This window comes from Ochotona princeps, chromosome 16, assembly GCF_030435755.1.
Source record: "Ochotona princeps isolate mOchPri1 chromosome 16, mOchPri1.hap1, whole genome shotgun sequence".
Lineage (NCBI taxonomy): Eukaryota > Metazoa > Chordata > Mammalia > Lagomorpha > Ochotonidae > Ochotona > Ochotona princeps.
In genome coordinates this window covers 52,085,861-52,100,887 of record NC_080847.1, presented here as the reverse complement: position 1 = coordinate 52,100,887, position 15,027 = coordinate 52,085,861, and the positions used below count along the sequence as shown (strand labels likewise).

General features: G+C 57.7%; 1 protein-coding gene across 1 annotated transcript; it reads left to right on the top strand.

Annotated features, from left to right (window-relative positions):
* Positions 1–445: 445 nt before the first annotated feature.
* ETHE1 (ETHE1 persulfide dioxygenase) lies at positions 446–14,295 on the top strand. The gene is made up of 7 exons (XM_058675144.1): positions 446–604; positions 888–1,032; positions 1,793–1,941; positions 10,979–11,108; positions 12,237–12,326; positions 12,701–12,817; positions 14,086–14,295. The coding sequence occupies exons 1-7, from the start codon at positions 524–526 to the stop codon at positions 14,136–14,138; spliced, it is 765 nt and encodes a 254-aa protein (XP_058531127.1). The 5' UTR covers positions 446–523; the 3' UTR covers positions 14,139–14,295.
* Positions 14,296–15,027: the final 732 nt, after the last annotated feature.

Sequence of the window (15,027 nt, the reverse complement as noted above, 5' to 3'; positions counted from 1 at the left end):
CTTCCCCCTGGGGGCACTGGGAGAATTCAGGGCAGGTCTCCCATGGGGGTGACTGAGACCCGAGGGTTTGAGCCATCATCAGCTGCGTCCCAGGGTCTGCACTGGCAGGAGGTTGGAATGCCGCGCCAGAGCCAGGGACTGAACACAGGGGCTTCGTGCACGCCAAGCTGCAGGGGTCTTAACCTCCAGCCAAACACCTGCCTAGCATTTTTTCTCACCCTTACCGCCTGCTTTTCCCAGGAGGCCTGTGCGTCTGGGAACCTCAGATTTCTGTTACTCTTCCAGTCTCTTCCTACCACCCCTCCCTCGCTCTCTAGGCGTTGCTCTTGTCTCTGCTTCTCTGGGTCTCCAGAGTGTCCCCAGCGGGCAGGCTGTCCTTGTCGCTGGGCTCCGCCCGAGGCGCCCGAGGCCCTTTAAGCCCGGCCCCGCCCTCGGCCCGCCCCTGGTCCGCCCTGGGGTTGGTGCGCTGTGCCCCGAGTGGCGCGCGGAGCTTCCTCCCGGTCCGGACCCAGCGGTGGACACGATGGCTGGCGCCGTGCTGAGGGTCGCCAGGCGGCAGCTGAGCCAGCGCAGCGGGGCTGGAGCCCCCGTGCTCCTGCGGCAGGTGAGGGGTGACCAGACGGGGGGAGAGAGCAGGCTTCCTGGGCTCCAGGCTGCGGGAGAGGGGCTCCCGGGCCGGGGTCGAGGGTCTGGGGGCCCAACGAGCGCGGGTGCTGAGGGTCTCTGTCTGGGGTGTGAGGAAGTTGGCACCTCCCGGTTCTGGAGGTGGTAGATGGTGGCTGCGCTTTGGCCGCTGGGAGGGAGGAGCGCTCCTGGCCGCCGGGCGTGTGGGCGCCGGGCTCCACGCCCTCACTTGTGTCCCGCGCCCCCCACGCCGCCCATCCCAGCTGTTTGAGCCCAACAGTTGCACCTACACGTACCTGCTGGGGGACAGAGAGTCTCGAGAGGCAGTCCTGATCGACCCGGTTCTGGAAACGGCTTCTCGGGATGCCCAGTTGGTCAAGGAGCTGGGGCTGCGGCTGCTGTATGCAGGTCAGTCCACACACAGGGTGCAGAGAGGGTGCACCGGAAGCTGGTGCCTAAGACCCCAAGGTCTGGGGGAGGAGGGGCTGGGGCTGGACCCCTGTGTGTGAGGGAGGAGGGGCTGGGGCTGGACCCCTGGGTGTGAGGGAGGAGGGGCTGGACCCCTGGGTGTGAGGGAGGAGGGGCTGGGGCTGGACCCCTGGGTGTGAGGGAGGAGGGGCTGGAGCCCTGGGTGTGAGGGAGGAGGGGCTGGGGCTGGGCCCCTGGGTGTGAGGGAGGAGGGGCTGGGGCTGGAGCCCTGGGTGTGAGGGAGGAGGGGCTGGGCTGGACCCCTGGGTGTGAGGGAGGAGTGGCTGGGGCTGGACCCCTGGGTATGAGGGAGGAGGGGCTGGGGCTGGACCCCTGGGTGTGAGGGAGGAGGGGCTGGGCTGGACCCCTGGGTGTGAGGGAGGAGGGGCTGGACCCTGGGTGTGAGGGAGGAGGGTCTGGGCTGGACCCCTGGGTGTGAGGGAGGAGTGGCTGGGGCTGGACCCCTGTGTGTGAGGGAGGAGGGGCTGGGGCTGGACCCCTGGGTGTGAGGGAGGAGGGGCTGGACCCCTGGGTGTGAGGGAGGAGGGGCTGGAGCCCTGGGTGTGAGGGAGGAGGGGCTGGAGCCCTGGGTGTGAGGGAGGAGGGGCTGGGGCTGGACCCCTGGGTGTGAGGGAGGAGGAGCTGGGCTGGAGCCCTGGGTGCGTGTGTGCCCTCCTGGACCTACACCCCTCTCTCACAGTGAATACGCACTGCCATGCTGACCACATCACCGGCTCAGGGCTGCTGCGGACCCTGCTTCCTGGCTGCCAGTCCGTCATCTCCCGCCTCAGTGGGGCCCAGGCCGACCTGCACATTGAGGACGGGGACTCCATCCGCTTTGGACGCTTCGTGAGTGAATGACAAATTCCCCAGAGGGTGGTGACCTGGACTCCTTAAGGGAGGAGGCCCTGGGCTCCTGACCCTTGAGCTTGGGCGTCTCTGGGAGGTAGGCCCAGGGGCAGGCGTCATGTCTGGCCAGGCCCCTTAAGTCAACAGGGTTGACCAAGGCTTTGGGGCAGCTCCTTGGGCCTGGCATCTCTGTGAGTTTCCTGGGGCACCTGGGCCCTGTCTTCTGAGAGCCACACACTGAGGAAGTGCATCCTGTGTCCAGGAGCCGGACAGGCACTTAAGGAGGCGCTGGCTTCCAGGGGCCAGTGCTTGGAGGGGTGGCGCCTCAAGGGGCCACTTCCTTAAAAGTTGCACCCAGAGCCTCTTCCCAGCCCTAACCCTGCACTTGCCTCACCCTGCCCGGCTCTGAGGGTTCCTGACCACAGGGCTTACAACAAGTTTCAGGCCAGGATTGCCACCCAGGGCACTGGGTATCTTGTAGGAGTTGCTGGGAGTACAGCGGGGGACACCGAGCATTTTGTGGGAGTTGGAGTTGCCAGGGCTACACCTGGCAGGGCTGCCTTTCCAGCTCAGAGCTGCTAAGCAGGGAAGTTTGGCTAACTCTGGGCACAGGAAGTGTCAGGTGACCCCGTGAGGTCTCGGCCCGTAGGTTAGCCTGGTGGAGACATTCTGTTTGGGTCAGGCTGTTTAGCAGGCCTGAGGGCTGTGTGTGAGGCCAGGGGGTGAGGAGTGGGGTTGGGAGGGCATTTGGCTGCGTTTTCTCCAGTGGTCCCGGGCGCTGTGACAGAAGGCATGCTCACGTGTTGGGCATGATTGTCAGGTGTGAGCAGGCACGTCGCGGGTTTGAGAGGAGCTTTAGCGGGATTAAGATGGTGAAGGAGTTCATGTCAAGATGAACTCTTTGTTTCACTGAAGGGTTTTTGATGCGTAAACGTGGGAGGGCTGAGCTGTGGTGTATTTGCCTCCAGCGCGTTTATTTTAATAGCTTTGTTGGTAGCTATGCACCGTGATGTTTGCCTCTTTAAAATACACAGTCCAAGGACTTTTAGTATATTCCGAGTGGTGCTACCACTACAGCTATTTATTTATGTTAAAAGATTTATTTAGGGGCTGGCATTTTAGCCTAGTTGCTAAAGTCCTAAAAAATCTGTAAAAAAAAAAAAAAGATTTATTTATTTTTAATGGAAAGGCAGATTTAGAGAGAGACAGTGAGGGAAAGATCCCCCCTCCGCTGGTTCACTCCCCAAATGGCTGCAGTAGCTGGAGTTGAGCTGGTCCAAAGCTAGGACCCAAGAGCTCCTTTCAGGTCTCCCACGTGAGTGAAGGCTTCCAAGGCTTTGGGTCATCTCCTGCTGCTTTCCCAGGCCACAGGCAGGGAGCTGGATGGGAAGTGGAGCTCCTGGGATTAGAACCGGCGCCTGTATGGGATCCCGGGGCGTTCAAGGTGAGGACTTTAGCCGCTAGGCCACGCCGCCGGGCCCAAGATGGATTTCTTGTGAACAGATGGAAGCAATGAGTGAGAACTGGATGTGGGGTCCTTGTCGGGGACACCGCGGAGAAAGTGTAGCCTCCTGTTGGTTCTGCTGATGCAGAGGGGTCCCCCTTTTCCCCAGGGTGGGGCGGATTCCCTGGCCTTCCCCTCTGGAGACCCCCAGAGTCCACGGCTGCACACAGTGGCCGGTATGTTTCAGCAGCTCCCTGGTATCCCTTGGGTGACCCACCCGGAGCCTGTTTCCTCCTGTCTGACATGAGATATCTGAATTATGGAGCCTGTCTCAGTCTGCCCCCCCCCCAGCATTTTGCTATGAAAAGTTATGAGTACGTAGAACAGTTGGAGACTGTTACAGTGTACAGCTCTGTCACTCACCACTTCTTTTTTTTCTGTGAGGGTTTAGTTAGTTACATGAAGGGCAGTTGCAGAGATCGGCTGATGCACTCTGCAGATGAACACAATGGCTGGGGCTGAGCCAAGCGGAGGCCAGAAGACCACATCTCCCATCCGGGTCTCCCACACGGGTGGCACAGGCCCAAGCACTTGGGCTGTCTTCTACTGCTTCCCAAGCAGGGAGCTGGAGCAGACATGGGGCAGCTGGGACTTGAACCGGCACTCACCGAGCCACAAGGCCGGCCTCACATCCTCTTTTTGGTACACCTGTCGCTCACACCTATCCCTTACGCACAATTTTGCTTTTCTTTTCTCTACAAAGCAAAGGAAGATAATTTAGCTGATGAAAGGTCAGGATATTTAGCCACAAGGGAAAGTGGAGTTTTGGATTTTGAAGTTCAGAGGACTTAGGCACGGGGCACATTTCCATCTTGATTAAGTACTTCAGGGGAATGAAATGCAAGGTGCTGCAGGCCTGTTGGCCACCAGGGGGCAGTGTAGACTGGGAGCCGCAGGCTCCTCATTGGCGAGCTGGCTCTCTGCTTCCCTTATCAGTCGAGGTAGTTGGGGCAGGCAACAAACAGGTGGGAGAACAGTAGTGCAGAGCCGCCGATTGGCCTGATGGGTAATGCACCACTTGAGATGTTTTGTATTAGAATGCCTGGGTTTGAATCCTGGCCCCACTTCTGATTCCAGCTCCCAGCCAATGGGCACCCTGGGAGGCAGAGCCCTGCCAACCTGGCTGGAGCTCCAGGCTCCTGGCGATGGCCCAGCCCTGGCTTGCTGCAGACATTTGGGGGCATGAATCAGCAGGTAGGAGAGCTGTCTCTCTCAAAATTCTAAAGAAGTAAAATAACGAAGGGAGAATAGGCACACAGGAGCATTGTGTGACTGACATAGGATGAGGGTGACTGGGTGAGGAGGACGAGGGGTCCCGGGGCGGGGTGGGTACCACCACTTCCCACCTCTCTGTAGCGGTGCCAGAAGCAGCTGCAATTGTGTTACATGCTGCCCCTTGCAAGTTTTTTGTTGTTTTGTTTTTACTGGAAAGTCAGGTATACAGAGGAGGAGAGACAGAGAGGAAGATCTTCCATCCACTGGCTCATTCCCCAAGTGGCCTCAATGACCAGAACTGAGCTAATCTGAAGCCAGGAGCTTCTTCGCATCTCCCAGGCGGGTGCAGGGTTTCAAGGCTTTGGACCATCCTTCGCTGCTTTCCCAGGCCATAAGCAGGGAGCTGGATGGGAAGCGGGGCTTCCAAGATTAAAACCAGTGCCCATATGGGACCTTGGCATGTGCAAGGTGAAGACTTTAGCCGCTTGGCTACTGCTCCAGGCCCCTCTGCAAATTTTTAGTTTTTGTGTTGTGCTGGCTTTATAGTGAATTGGAATAGAGCTGGCCTCGCAGCACTGCAGAATGGGTGACCACCTGGGGCGAGGGAGCCCTTGGAAGGCAACCCCATCACTGCCAGGACCCTGCGTGCTGCCGTCAGGAGGACGTGTGACTCAGAGTCTCCTAACCCGCAGGGGTAAGGCCTGGGGCTGCCGCAGCAGCACACACCGTCCCTCGGCTGCTGGCTGAGCCTCCTGGACACAGTCCCGGCCCCCAGCATTCCTGTCCAGCCACCGCGCTCTTGGGAGAGGCCAGAGGGCTTTTGGAATCTGTTGAGAACATTGTGTTTCTTCAGCAGTTCCTCAGGGTGCCCTCAGCTCAGTCAGAAGAACTCTTCTCTTATAAAACCCTTGTCCCCAGCCAGGGAACAGGTGATACCTTTGTTTCTTCTGTAAATAGGGAGCCCAGGTTCAATGCCCCCACCCCTCCCACCCGCCCCCATGAGGTTCTCGGGTCGTGCTGAGCGCCAGTTCAGCTTGCGCTGATATTTGTGCTGGCGCTGATATTTGTGCTGACGCTGGAGGTTGCCAGCCCTGCCTGGGAGAATCCCCGGTGTGCTGTGTACCACGTGGTGCCTTCCACCTGCTGCCAGTGAACCTGGAATTTCTCTTTGCTACAGATTGAAGTGGACTGTGGATACTTATGTGTCTGTTGAGAATAGTAATTGGATAACAGGTGTGTGTGCTTTTTGCCTGAAACTATTCTAAGTGAATTTTCCTAGCTTTTTTTCCCCCCTTGGAGCACCCAGGGTTGGCCCAGGCTGAAACCAGGAGCCTGGAACTCCATCTGGGTCTCCCACATGGATGACAGGGATACAGGCATTTGAGCCGTCTTGTCTTGCTTTCCCAGGCACATTAGCAGGGAGCTGGATAGGAAGCAGAGCAGCCAGGACTGGAACCAGCACTCATGTGGGATGCTGGCACAGCAAGTGGTGTCTTTATCTACTTTGCTGGCCCCTCAAAATATTCTTTTTATCACACACACTTACCACTTGGGCTGTGTATATTCCCAAGTGTTTCCTTTTTGTACTGATTCTTTTTTTAAAATAAGATTTGTTTATTTTTATTGGAAAGGCAGATATACAGAGAAGGGGAGACACAGAGAGAAAGACCTTCCGTCCACTGGTACACTCCCCAAGCGGCTGCAATGTCTGGAGCTGTGCCGATCCAAAGCCAGGAGCCAGGAGCTTCTTCCGGGCCTCCTAGGTGGGTGCAGGGTCCCAAGTCTTTGGCCTGTCTTCGACTGCTTTCCCAGGCCACAGGCAGGGAGCTGGATGGGAAGCGGGGCTGCCAGGATTAGAACTGGCACCGTATGGGATCCTGGCACGTTCAAGGCAAGGACTTTAGCCGCTACGCTATCTTGCTGGGCCCTGTACTGATTCTTATGGCAGATCTCTGAGCTGGGCACAGCTGTGAGTCCACTTTACGAATGGACACAGGTCCAGAGAGGGGAGACGGCATGTCCACACAGCTGCCTCTCAGCAGAGCCCAGGGTAGGAATCCCCGCCATCCAGCCCCAGAGCGCCTGCTGTTGGTTTTGTCATCTCACTGATTCTGTTTACAGAAAGTCTGGAACATGCGAATTGTATCAGCAGAAAGCAGGTCAGGGGCTGTCTGAGCCATGGCTAGAGGAAGCAGGGACCACAGCCCAGGTGTGGCCCCGCCCCAATCTAAGGAAAAAGGGCTCCAGGCTATTGAAACCTTTGGGTGCACTGAGGGAAACCAGGGTCACTCTGATGGTGACGGGGCTTTTAGCTGTCGGTCACGGTCACCACCCTGCAGCTGACTTAGTGTCAGGTTTGTTCTTTGGCTTTGGTCTTCTGACGTTGGTCACCATGTGCCTTCAGATGGTCTCATATCTGGATTCCAGACGGAATCCTCAGCTTTCCAACCACACTGAGTCGGCCTGGACTTCTCCGCTCCCTCCTTCCCTCCCATCCTAGGCCGTGTGAAGCCCACGTCATCCCCTTGTCCTTCTGTCTGTGAGCTGCCTCTGTGGTGTCGTGCCCATTCTGCATCGCACTGGGCGGCTGGGTTGCACACTGTTGTCATCTGTAGGTGCTTGTGCCCCAAGGCTCTTCAGGTGGTGACATTAAGAGGCAGCGGGACATTTTTTTAAAAAGGTTTGTTTATTTCTGTTGGAAAGGCAGATTTATAGAGAGGAGAGAAAGAGAGGAAGATCTTCTGTTCTCTGATTCACTCCCCAAGTGGCCACAATAGCTGGAGCTGAACCAATCTGGAACCAGGAGCTTCTTCCGGGTCTCCCACGCAGGTGCAGGGTCCCAGGGCTTTGGGCCATCCTCGACTGCTTTCCCAGGTCACAAGCAGGAGCTGGATGGGAAGCGGGGTCTCTGGAATTAGAACAGGCACCCATATGGGATCCTGGCATGTGCAAGGCGGGGCCACACGCGGGCCTGGTGAGCTCCCCCACCTCTCTTCCTCTGCACCTGTATTCAGGCACTGCCACCAGACACGCCCCTACTCCCATCACCATCCTCCTCGTGGTCCCTGCTTCCTCCAGCCATGGCTTCAGACTAGGCTACTGTGCCAGGCCCGGGAGGACCTTTAATGAGTGAGACCTGCTGGGCAGTCACTGGGGTCATTGCCCTGAAGGGAATTAATGTAGCTGCAAGGGACTGGTACTTAAAAAGCCTTGGTTAAACAGCTTATTAGGACCTTGGCATCCCATATGGGCGCTGGTTCGGGTCCCAGTTGCTGTTCTTTTTAAAAGACCTATTTATTTGTTTGAAAGAATTACAGAGAGAAGAGAGGGACAGAGATCCTCCCTCCACTGGTTTACTCTCTAAATGACCACAACAGCTAGGGCTGAGCCACACTAAACCACAGGGAGCTTGGTTAAGTCCTCGTCTTGCACATGTCAGGATCCCATATGGGCATCGGTTCTAATCCTGGCGGCCCTGCTTCCCATCCAGCTCTCTGCTTGGGGCCTGGGGAAGCAGTCGAGGACGGCCCAAAGCCTTGGGACCCTGCACCTGCATGGGAGAACCAGAAGAAACTCCTGGCTCCTGGCTTCGGATCAGCTCAGCTCCAGCTGTTATTACCACTGGGGAAGTGAATCAGCGGACAGAAGATCTTCCTCCCTGTCTCTCTGTTTGTATATCTGGTTGTCCAATTAAAAAAATAATAAATCTTAACAAAAAGAAAGCAGAGAGATAGACAGGCAGGCAGACACAGATAGTAAGAGATCTCCTATCTGCTGGTTCACTCTCCAAATGCCCTCCACGGCCAGGGCTGGGCCAGGCCAAGGCCAGGGGCAGGGAGCTCCGTCTGGGCCTCCCATGTGGGTGGCAGTGGCCTGGACACCTGAGCCGTCAGCTGCTGCCCCCGGGATGTGCGTTGTGGGCCGGGAGCCGGAATGCAGGGTGGGCCAGGATGCAGGTACTCCTGTGTGGGGTGGGGGCATTCCAAGCCACACCAAACACTCTCAGAAATTTTTGCACCGAAGTAAGCATATTTTGTTTCCCGTTTTTGTAAGCTTTTTGAAATTCTCATGTATACTATGTGACCTACTGCAGATCACAAAGCCATTTTAGGTTTTCCTCTAGAAAAGCTTTACATCTGATTTTTCATGTCTAGGTCTGTGGTCTGTTCAGAATTTTATTATTGTGTATAATGTAAGGTAAAGATCAGGATAATTTTTTTTCCTCAAAAAGACTTAATTATCCTGGAGATATAAGAAGATTGTCATCTCCCTCCCCTCCCCATTGCAATGTCATTTTCTTTTTCTTTTCTTTCTTTCTTTCTTTACAGATTTATTCACTTTTTTTTTTTGAAAGGCATTTATAGAGAAAATGAGAAACACAGAAAGAGAGATCTTCCCTGTGCTGGTACACTCTCAAAGTGTTCACAGAGCTGAGCCGATCAGACGCCAGGAACTTCTTCCAAACACGTGTTTGCAGAGTCCCAAGGCTTTGGGCCGTCCTCAGCTGCTTTCCCAGGCCACAAGCAGGGAGCTGGATGGGAAGTGGAGTGACTGGGACTTGAACCGGTTCCCAAATGGGATGATGACAGTGTAGGCTGAAGTTTAACCTACAGTGCCATGGCGCTGGCCCCATCATTTCCGTCTGCTTGGATGAAACAGTGCTTGATTAAAAAGGATGATCACACAGGGGATGGGTCAGGGTGCTTTGCTCAGCCCTCCTGTGGCTTCATTCTCCCCGTTGTCTGAGCCCTACTAATGTCTTCCTGGCGTCATTTCTGTCACTCGCTTTCTAGAAAGTGACTGGATGGGAAGTGGAGCAGCTGGGACATGAACTGGCGCCCATATGGGACGCCAGTGTTGCAGGAGACAGCTTAACAGGCTCTGCCACAGGACTGGCTCCTGTCAGCTGGCTTTTTGTTGTTGTTAGAGACAGATTTTACTTATTGGAAAGGCAGAGTGATAGGGAGAGAGAGAGATTTCATCTACCAATTCACTCCCCAGATGGCCAACAGCCAGGGCTGGGGCAGGCCGAAGCCAGGAGCCTGGAGCTCCATGGCGGTCTCCCTGTGCAGGTGCAGGGGCCTAGGCACGTGGGCCATCCTCCCCTGTCCTCCCAGATGCGTTAGCAGGGAGCTGGATTGGAGGCAGAGCCGTCAGGACCTGAACTGGACATGGGCTGCCGGAAAGGCCAGTGCCGTAAGCCCTGTCTGTGGCTTTTTCCCTGTAATAGTTCCCCCCTCGGGCCCGGCGGCATGGCCTAGCGGCTAAAGTCTTCGCCTTGAACGCGCCAGGATCCCATATGGACGCCGGTTCTAATCCCGGCAGCTCCACTTCCCATCCAGCTCCCTGCTTGTGGCCTGGGAAAGCAGTGGAGGACGGCCCAAAGCTTTGGGACCCTGCACCCGCGTGGGAGACCCAGAAGAGGTTCCTGGTTCCTGGCATCGGATCGGTGCAGCACCGGCCCGTTGCGGCTCACTTGGGGAGTGAAACATCGGATGGAAAATCTTCCTCTCTGTATATCCGGCTTTCCAATAATAATAAAAAATCTTTTAAAAAAAAATAGTTCCCCCTTGCCTGAGATTTGACTCCCTGCAGTTTCAGTTACCTACAGTCAACTATAGTCCAAAGATGTTCCCTGGAAATTTCCAGGCCCAGAGGGTGGGACATATCCCTTGTGGATAAGGAGGAGCCTGCTGTGTTTCCTCCCGCTTCCCTGAGCTGCCTGTTCTTTGGGGAGTTCTGATGGTAGGAGCTGTTTATATTTTAAGGCCATTTACGTGTTTCGTTGCTTGGTTATGCATCTTGCTCATATTGTCTCTGAGGTTTTTGTTTCTTGACTATTATTTTTAAAAATATTGTAAAGTGAGGGGCTGGTGCAGTGCCATTAGCACTCTAATCCTCGCCTGCAGAGCTGGAATCTCATACGGATGCTGGTTCATGTCCCGGCTGCTCCACTTCCCATCCAGCTCCATGCTTGTGGCCTGGGAAAGCAGTCTAGGATGGCCCAAAGCCTTGGGACCCTGCACTTGTATGGGAGACCCAGAGGAAGCTCCTGGATCCTGGTTTCAGGCTGGCTCAACTCCAGCCATTGTAGCCATTTGAGGAGTGAAACCAGCCAGAGAAAAATCTTTCGCTTTCTTGTTTCTCCTCTCTGATATGCTTCTCCAATAAAAATAAATAAATCTTAAAAATAAGTCTTTAATCCAGTTGGAACTTACCCTGTTGAGGTTTGAGTTGGTCCATGTGTGACCCTGCGATGGGGTGGGGCTCCCGTGGGCAGTCGCCTACCTATCTTTGTGCTCCTTCCTCCCCCACCAGGCGTTGGAGACTCGGGCCAGCCCCGGCCACACCCCAGGCTGTGTCACCTTCGTCCTGGATGACCACAGCATGGCCTTCACAGGAGACGCCCTGTTGATTCGCGGCTGTGGACGGACGGACTTCCAGCAAGGTGAGCGCCCCCCTGCCTCTTGTTCCCTGAGATCTTAGCCTCGTTTTGTGCACACATGGTGCTAAGTCTCTGTTACAAATGAGGGTTGGGTCTTTAAGGTGTTTCACTGCTGCACGTGGGGAGAGTTAGATGCAGGGCCAAGCAGCTGTCAGAACTACGGTGAGAACGGCCAGCGTGCAGAGGGTGCCCTGGCCACATGGCTCGCCCACAGGGCTGGTGGTGACTGCTCCTGCCGCTCGGGGCTGTGTCGTCCTCTTAGACGGATCGCCTGAGTGCCTGACGGGTGAGCTTCCTCAGGAGTGGTCAGACAGAAAGGGACAGCGAGACAGAGAGAGAGGGAGAGAGGGGGAGAGAGAGAGAGGGGAGAGATGCGGAGGAGAGAGAGGGAAGGAGAAAGGCCTTCGAAGCCACCGTATGTCCCTTTTGCAGCAGCATCCTGCTTGTCGCACACACATCACCTCGTCCGGGGAGTCAGGAAGCAAGTGACCTGTGTCAGAGAGGCCCCGGGTCAGGGTCCCTAGGCTTGCACAGCCCAGGGTGGGTGCTGTGGGCTGCTGGAGGTGATCTGAGACAGTGGTTACATTTGGGGCTTGGCGGCTGGGCAGGGGGGCGCATTGGATCCGGGGGTTCCAGGTGGGTTCTGCATCTCAGTGTCTGGCTGCCCTGATGCCCAGTTAGGAGGTTCAGCAGTGGGAGAGAGCGCAGACAGGCACACTGGGAACCCAGGCCCCTTGCTACCACTCACCCCTCACTCTTGGACTCGGATTCCCGGCCTCCCATTTGTGCATTCCCAGCACAGCCAGGGAGGGAAGGATTCCGAGTGACACTTGTGACATGTCTGCCCTGCCCCAGCCTGTGACTCAGGGCTCACCTGCTGCTGGCACCGGGGTTCCCGCCCTCACAGTCTCCTGGTCTAGACCCTTTTCTGGGGGAGACACGGCTCCTGGGGGTTGGCTGGATTTCACACTGTTCCTCCTAGCTGTTCCACCTCCTCAGCACGCTGTTCCCTCCCCAGCTGGACATAGACAAAGGGGTGTCAGCAGGAGCTGAGGGAGAGGGTTTGGCTCAGCTGAGTTGACCCAGCCCCCCCTTCTGTTGACCCACTGACCTCTGACCTTTCCTCCCCAGGCTGTGCTAAGACCTTGTACCACTCAGTCCATGAGAAGATCTTCACACTGCCAGGGCACTGTCTGATCTACCCTGCTCACGATTACCATGGTGAGGGCTTCCTGGAGAAGCTGTGGGGCATCTGGAACTTTGGAGAGGGGACTGCAAGCTGTTGTCAGGCCCAAGCATGGGGGCTGCAGATCCCAGACACTCCTCTACCTGCGGCTCAGAGTCTGTGTGCTCCTCCATGCTGCAAGAGTGCTGGGCTTCCACACTGGGGATCCTTCCGAAGACTGCAGAACTAGGGAACTACATTTCCCAGGATGCTGATGGAGGAGGAAAAGCAATGGTAGATGCATTCTTAGGGGAGCCTGTAGTCCCCAGCTTCAGAGCCTCCTGGGAGATGTAGTTCTGAGAGCCCTCCCACCCATCTCCCTGGGGTCTGGACCTGTTGACTCTCCTTTCTCCCCTCCCTTGTCCACTAGGGCTCACGGTGTCCACTGTGGAGGAGGAGCGCACTCTGAACCCACGACTCACCCTCAGCTGTGAGGAATTTGTGAAGGTCATGGACAACCTCAACCTGCCCAAACCTAAGCAGATAGGTAAAACATGGGTACAGAACTCCTAGTCTGAGGGAGGAGGGGCTGGGCTGGAGCCCTGGGTGTGAGGGAGGAGGGGCTGGGCTGGACCCCTGGGTGTGAGGGAGGAGGGGCTGGGGCTGGAGCCCTGGGTGTGAGGGAGGAGGGGCTGGGCTGGACCCCTGGGTGTGAGGGAGGAGGGGCTGGGGCTGGAGCCCTGGGTGTGAGGGAGGAGGGGCTGCACCCCTGGGTGTGAGGGAGGAGGGGCTGGGCTGGACCCCTAGGTGTGAGGGAGGAGGGGCTGCACCCCTGGGTGTGAAGGAGGAGGAGCTGGGCTGGACCCCTGGGTGTGAGGGAGGAGGGGCTGGACCCCTGGGTGTGAGGGAGGAGGGGCTGCACCCCTGGGTGTGAAGGAGGAGGGGCTGGACCCCTGGGTGTGAGGGAGGAGGGGCTGGGCTGGACCCCTGGGTGTGAGGGAGTAGGTCTGGGCTGGACCCCTGGGTGTGAGGGAGGAGGGGCTGGGCTGGACCCTGGGTGTGAGGGAGGAGGGGCTGCACCCCTGGGTGTGAAGGAGGAGGGGCTGGACCCCTGGGTGTGAGGGAGGAGGGGCTGCACCCCTGGGTGTGAAGGAGGAGGGGCTGGGCTGGAGCCCTGGGTGTGAGGGAAGAGGGGCTGGACTCCTGGGTGTGAGGGAGGAGGGGCTGGGCTGGACTCCTGGGTGTGAGGGAGGAGGGGCTGGGCTGGACCCCTGGGTGTGAGGGAGGAGGGGCTGGGCTGGACCCCTGGGTGTGAGGGAGGAGGGGCTGGGCTGGACCCCTGGGTGTGAGGGAGGAGGGGCTGGACCCCTGGGTGTGAAGGAGGAGGGGCTGCACCCCTGGGTGTGAAGGAGGAGGGGCTGGGCTGGACCCCTGGGTGTGAGGGAAGAGGGGCTGGACTCCTGGGTGTGAGGGAGGAGGGGCTGGGCTGGACTCCTGGGTGTGAGGGAGGAGGGGCTGGGCTGGACCCCTGGGTGTGAGGGAGGAGGGGCTGGGCTGGACCCCTGGGTGTGAGGGAGGAGGGGCTGGGCTGGACCCCTGGGTGTGAGGGAGGAGGGGCTGGACCCCTGGGTGTGAAGGAGGAGGGGCTGGAGCCGTGGGTGTGAGGGAGGAGGGGCTGGGCTGGAGCCCTGGGTGTGAGGGAGAAGTCACTGAGGTCAGGCACCCTGAGGATGCAGGCTTGGACTGTGTGGGTCCCCAACATCACATGGGGCCTGCCTGGCTGCTCTAGGTTGACTATGGGTTTCTCATCTGCAGACTTTGCCGTGCCAGCCAACATGCGCTGTGGGGTACAGAGCCCCCCGTCCTGACAACATGCGCTGTGAGGTCCCTGTATCCGTTATGAATGTACTTGATGAGAGGGGGGAGGGTGATGGGGAAGAGCTGCCCCCCAGCCTCCCCTTCTCCCCCTCCTCACTCTCCCATGAGCCCTTAGGGCTTCTCAAATAAAGCCTCTTTTGGGTTTTGGCCGTATCTGACTTCTGCTGGGTATGTGGCCTGAGAGCCTCGGAGTGAATGCTGGGGCCCTGGCAGGGGGCTCTGACACAATCTTCGCTCAGGGACTCATCTTCCAATGTTGGTGTGAGATGCTTCACCGTCCGTGGCCTCAGTCTTCTCATGTGTGGGATGGGTGGGCGCTGTGATGATAAGATGATGAGTTACAGCCTCTGCTGGCCTGACATGCTCCCCGCCCTCGTCCATTGTTATCACCTGCTATCCTGGGGGGGTGATCTCTCAGGCACTTCCGGGCCCTGTCAGATATGTCATGGGTACCAGCATGGGCTTCCAGCATGGGCGTCTCGCTCCCCCCTGGGCGGCGGCTGACTCCCACAACAGCTGTGAGGTGACTTTCAGCTGAGCCCTCCGCCTGCCTCCAGGGGATTTTCCTGTTTTTGCACACAGAGGAAAGGGTCTGGCTGACACCTCTGCCCTCCACCCCAGCACACGTTGACCTTGGTCTCTTTCTGGGCGGGTGTCTGACTCAGCTCAGGGCACCCCCTTCCCTTGGCCAGCTCCCCGAACCGGTCGGAGCCCTTCCAAGGGGCTTATTAGAGGGGAGAGGCCCCCATCTCCCTTCCCATCTCTACGATGTAGGACTTCCGGATTGGGGCATCACCTGGCCCTGCTGGGCGACAGGAATGTGGACGCCGGAGGCCCAGGGGGAAGTGGTGATGCTGGGTTCTGCGGGGTGGGGCGGGC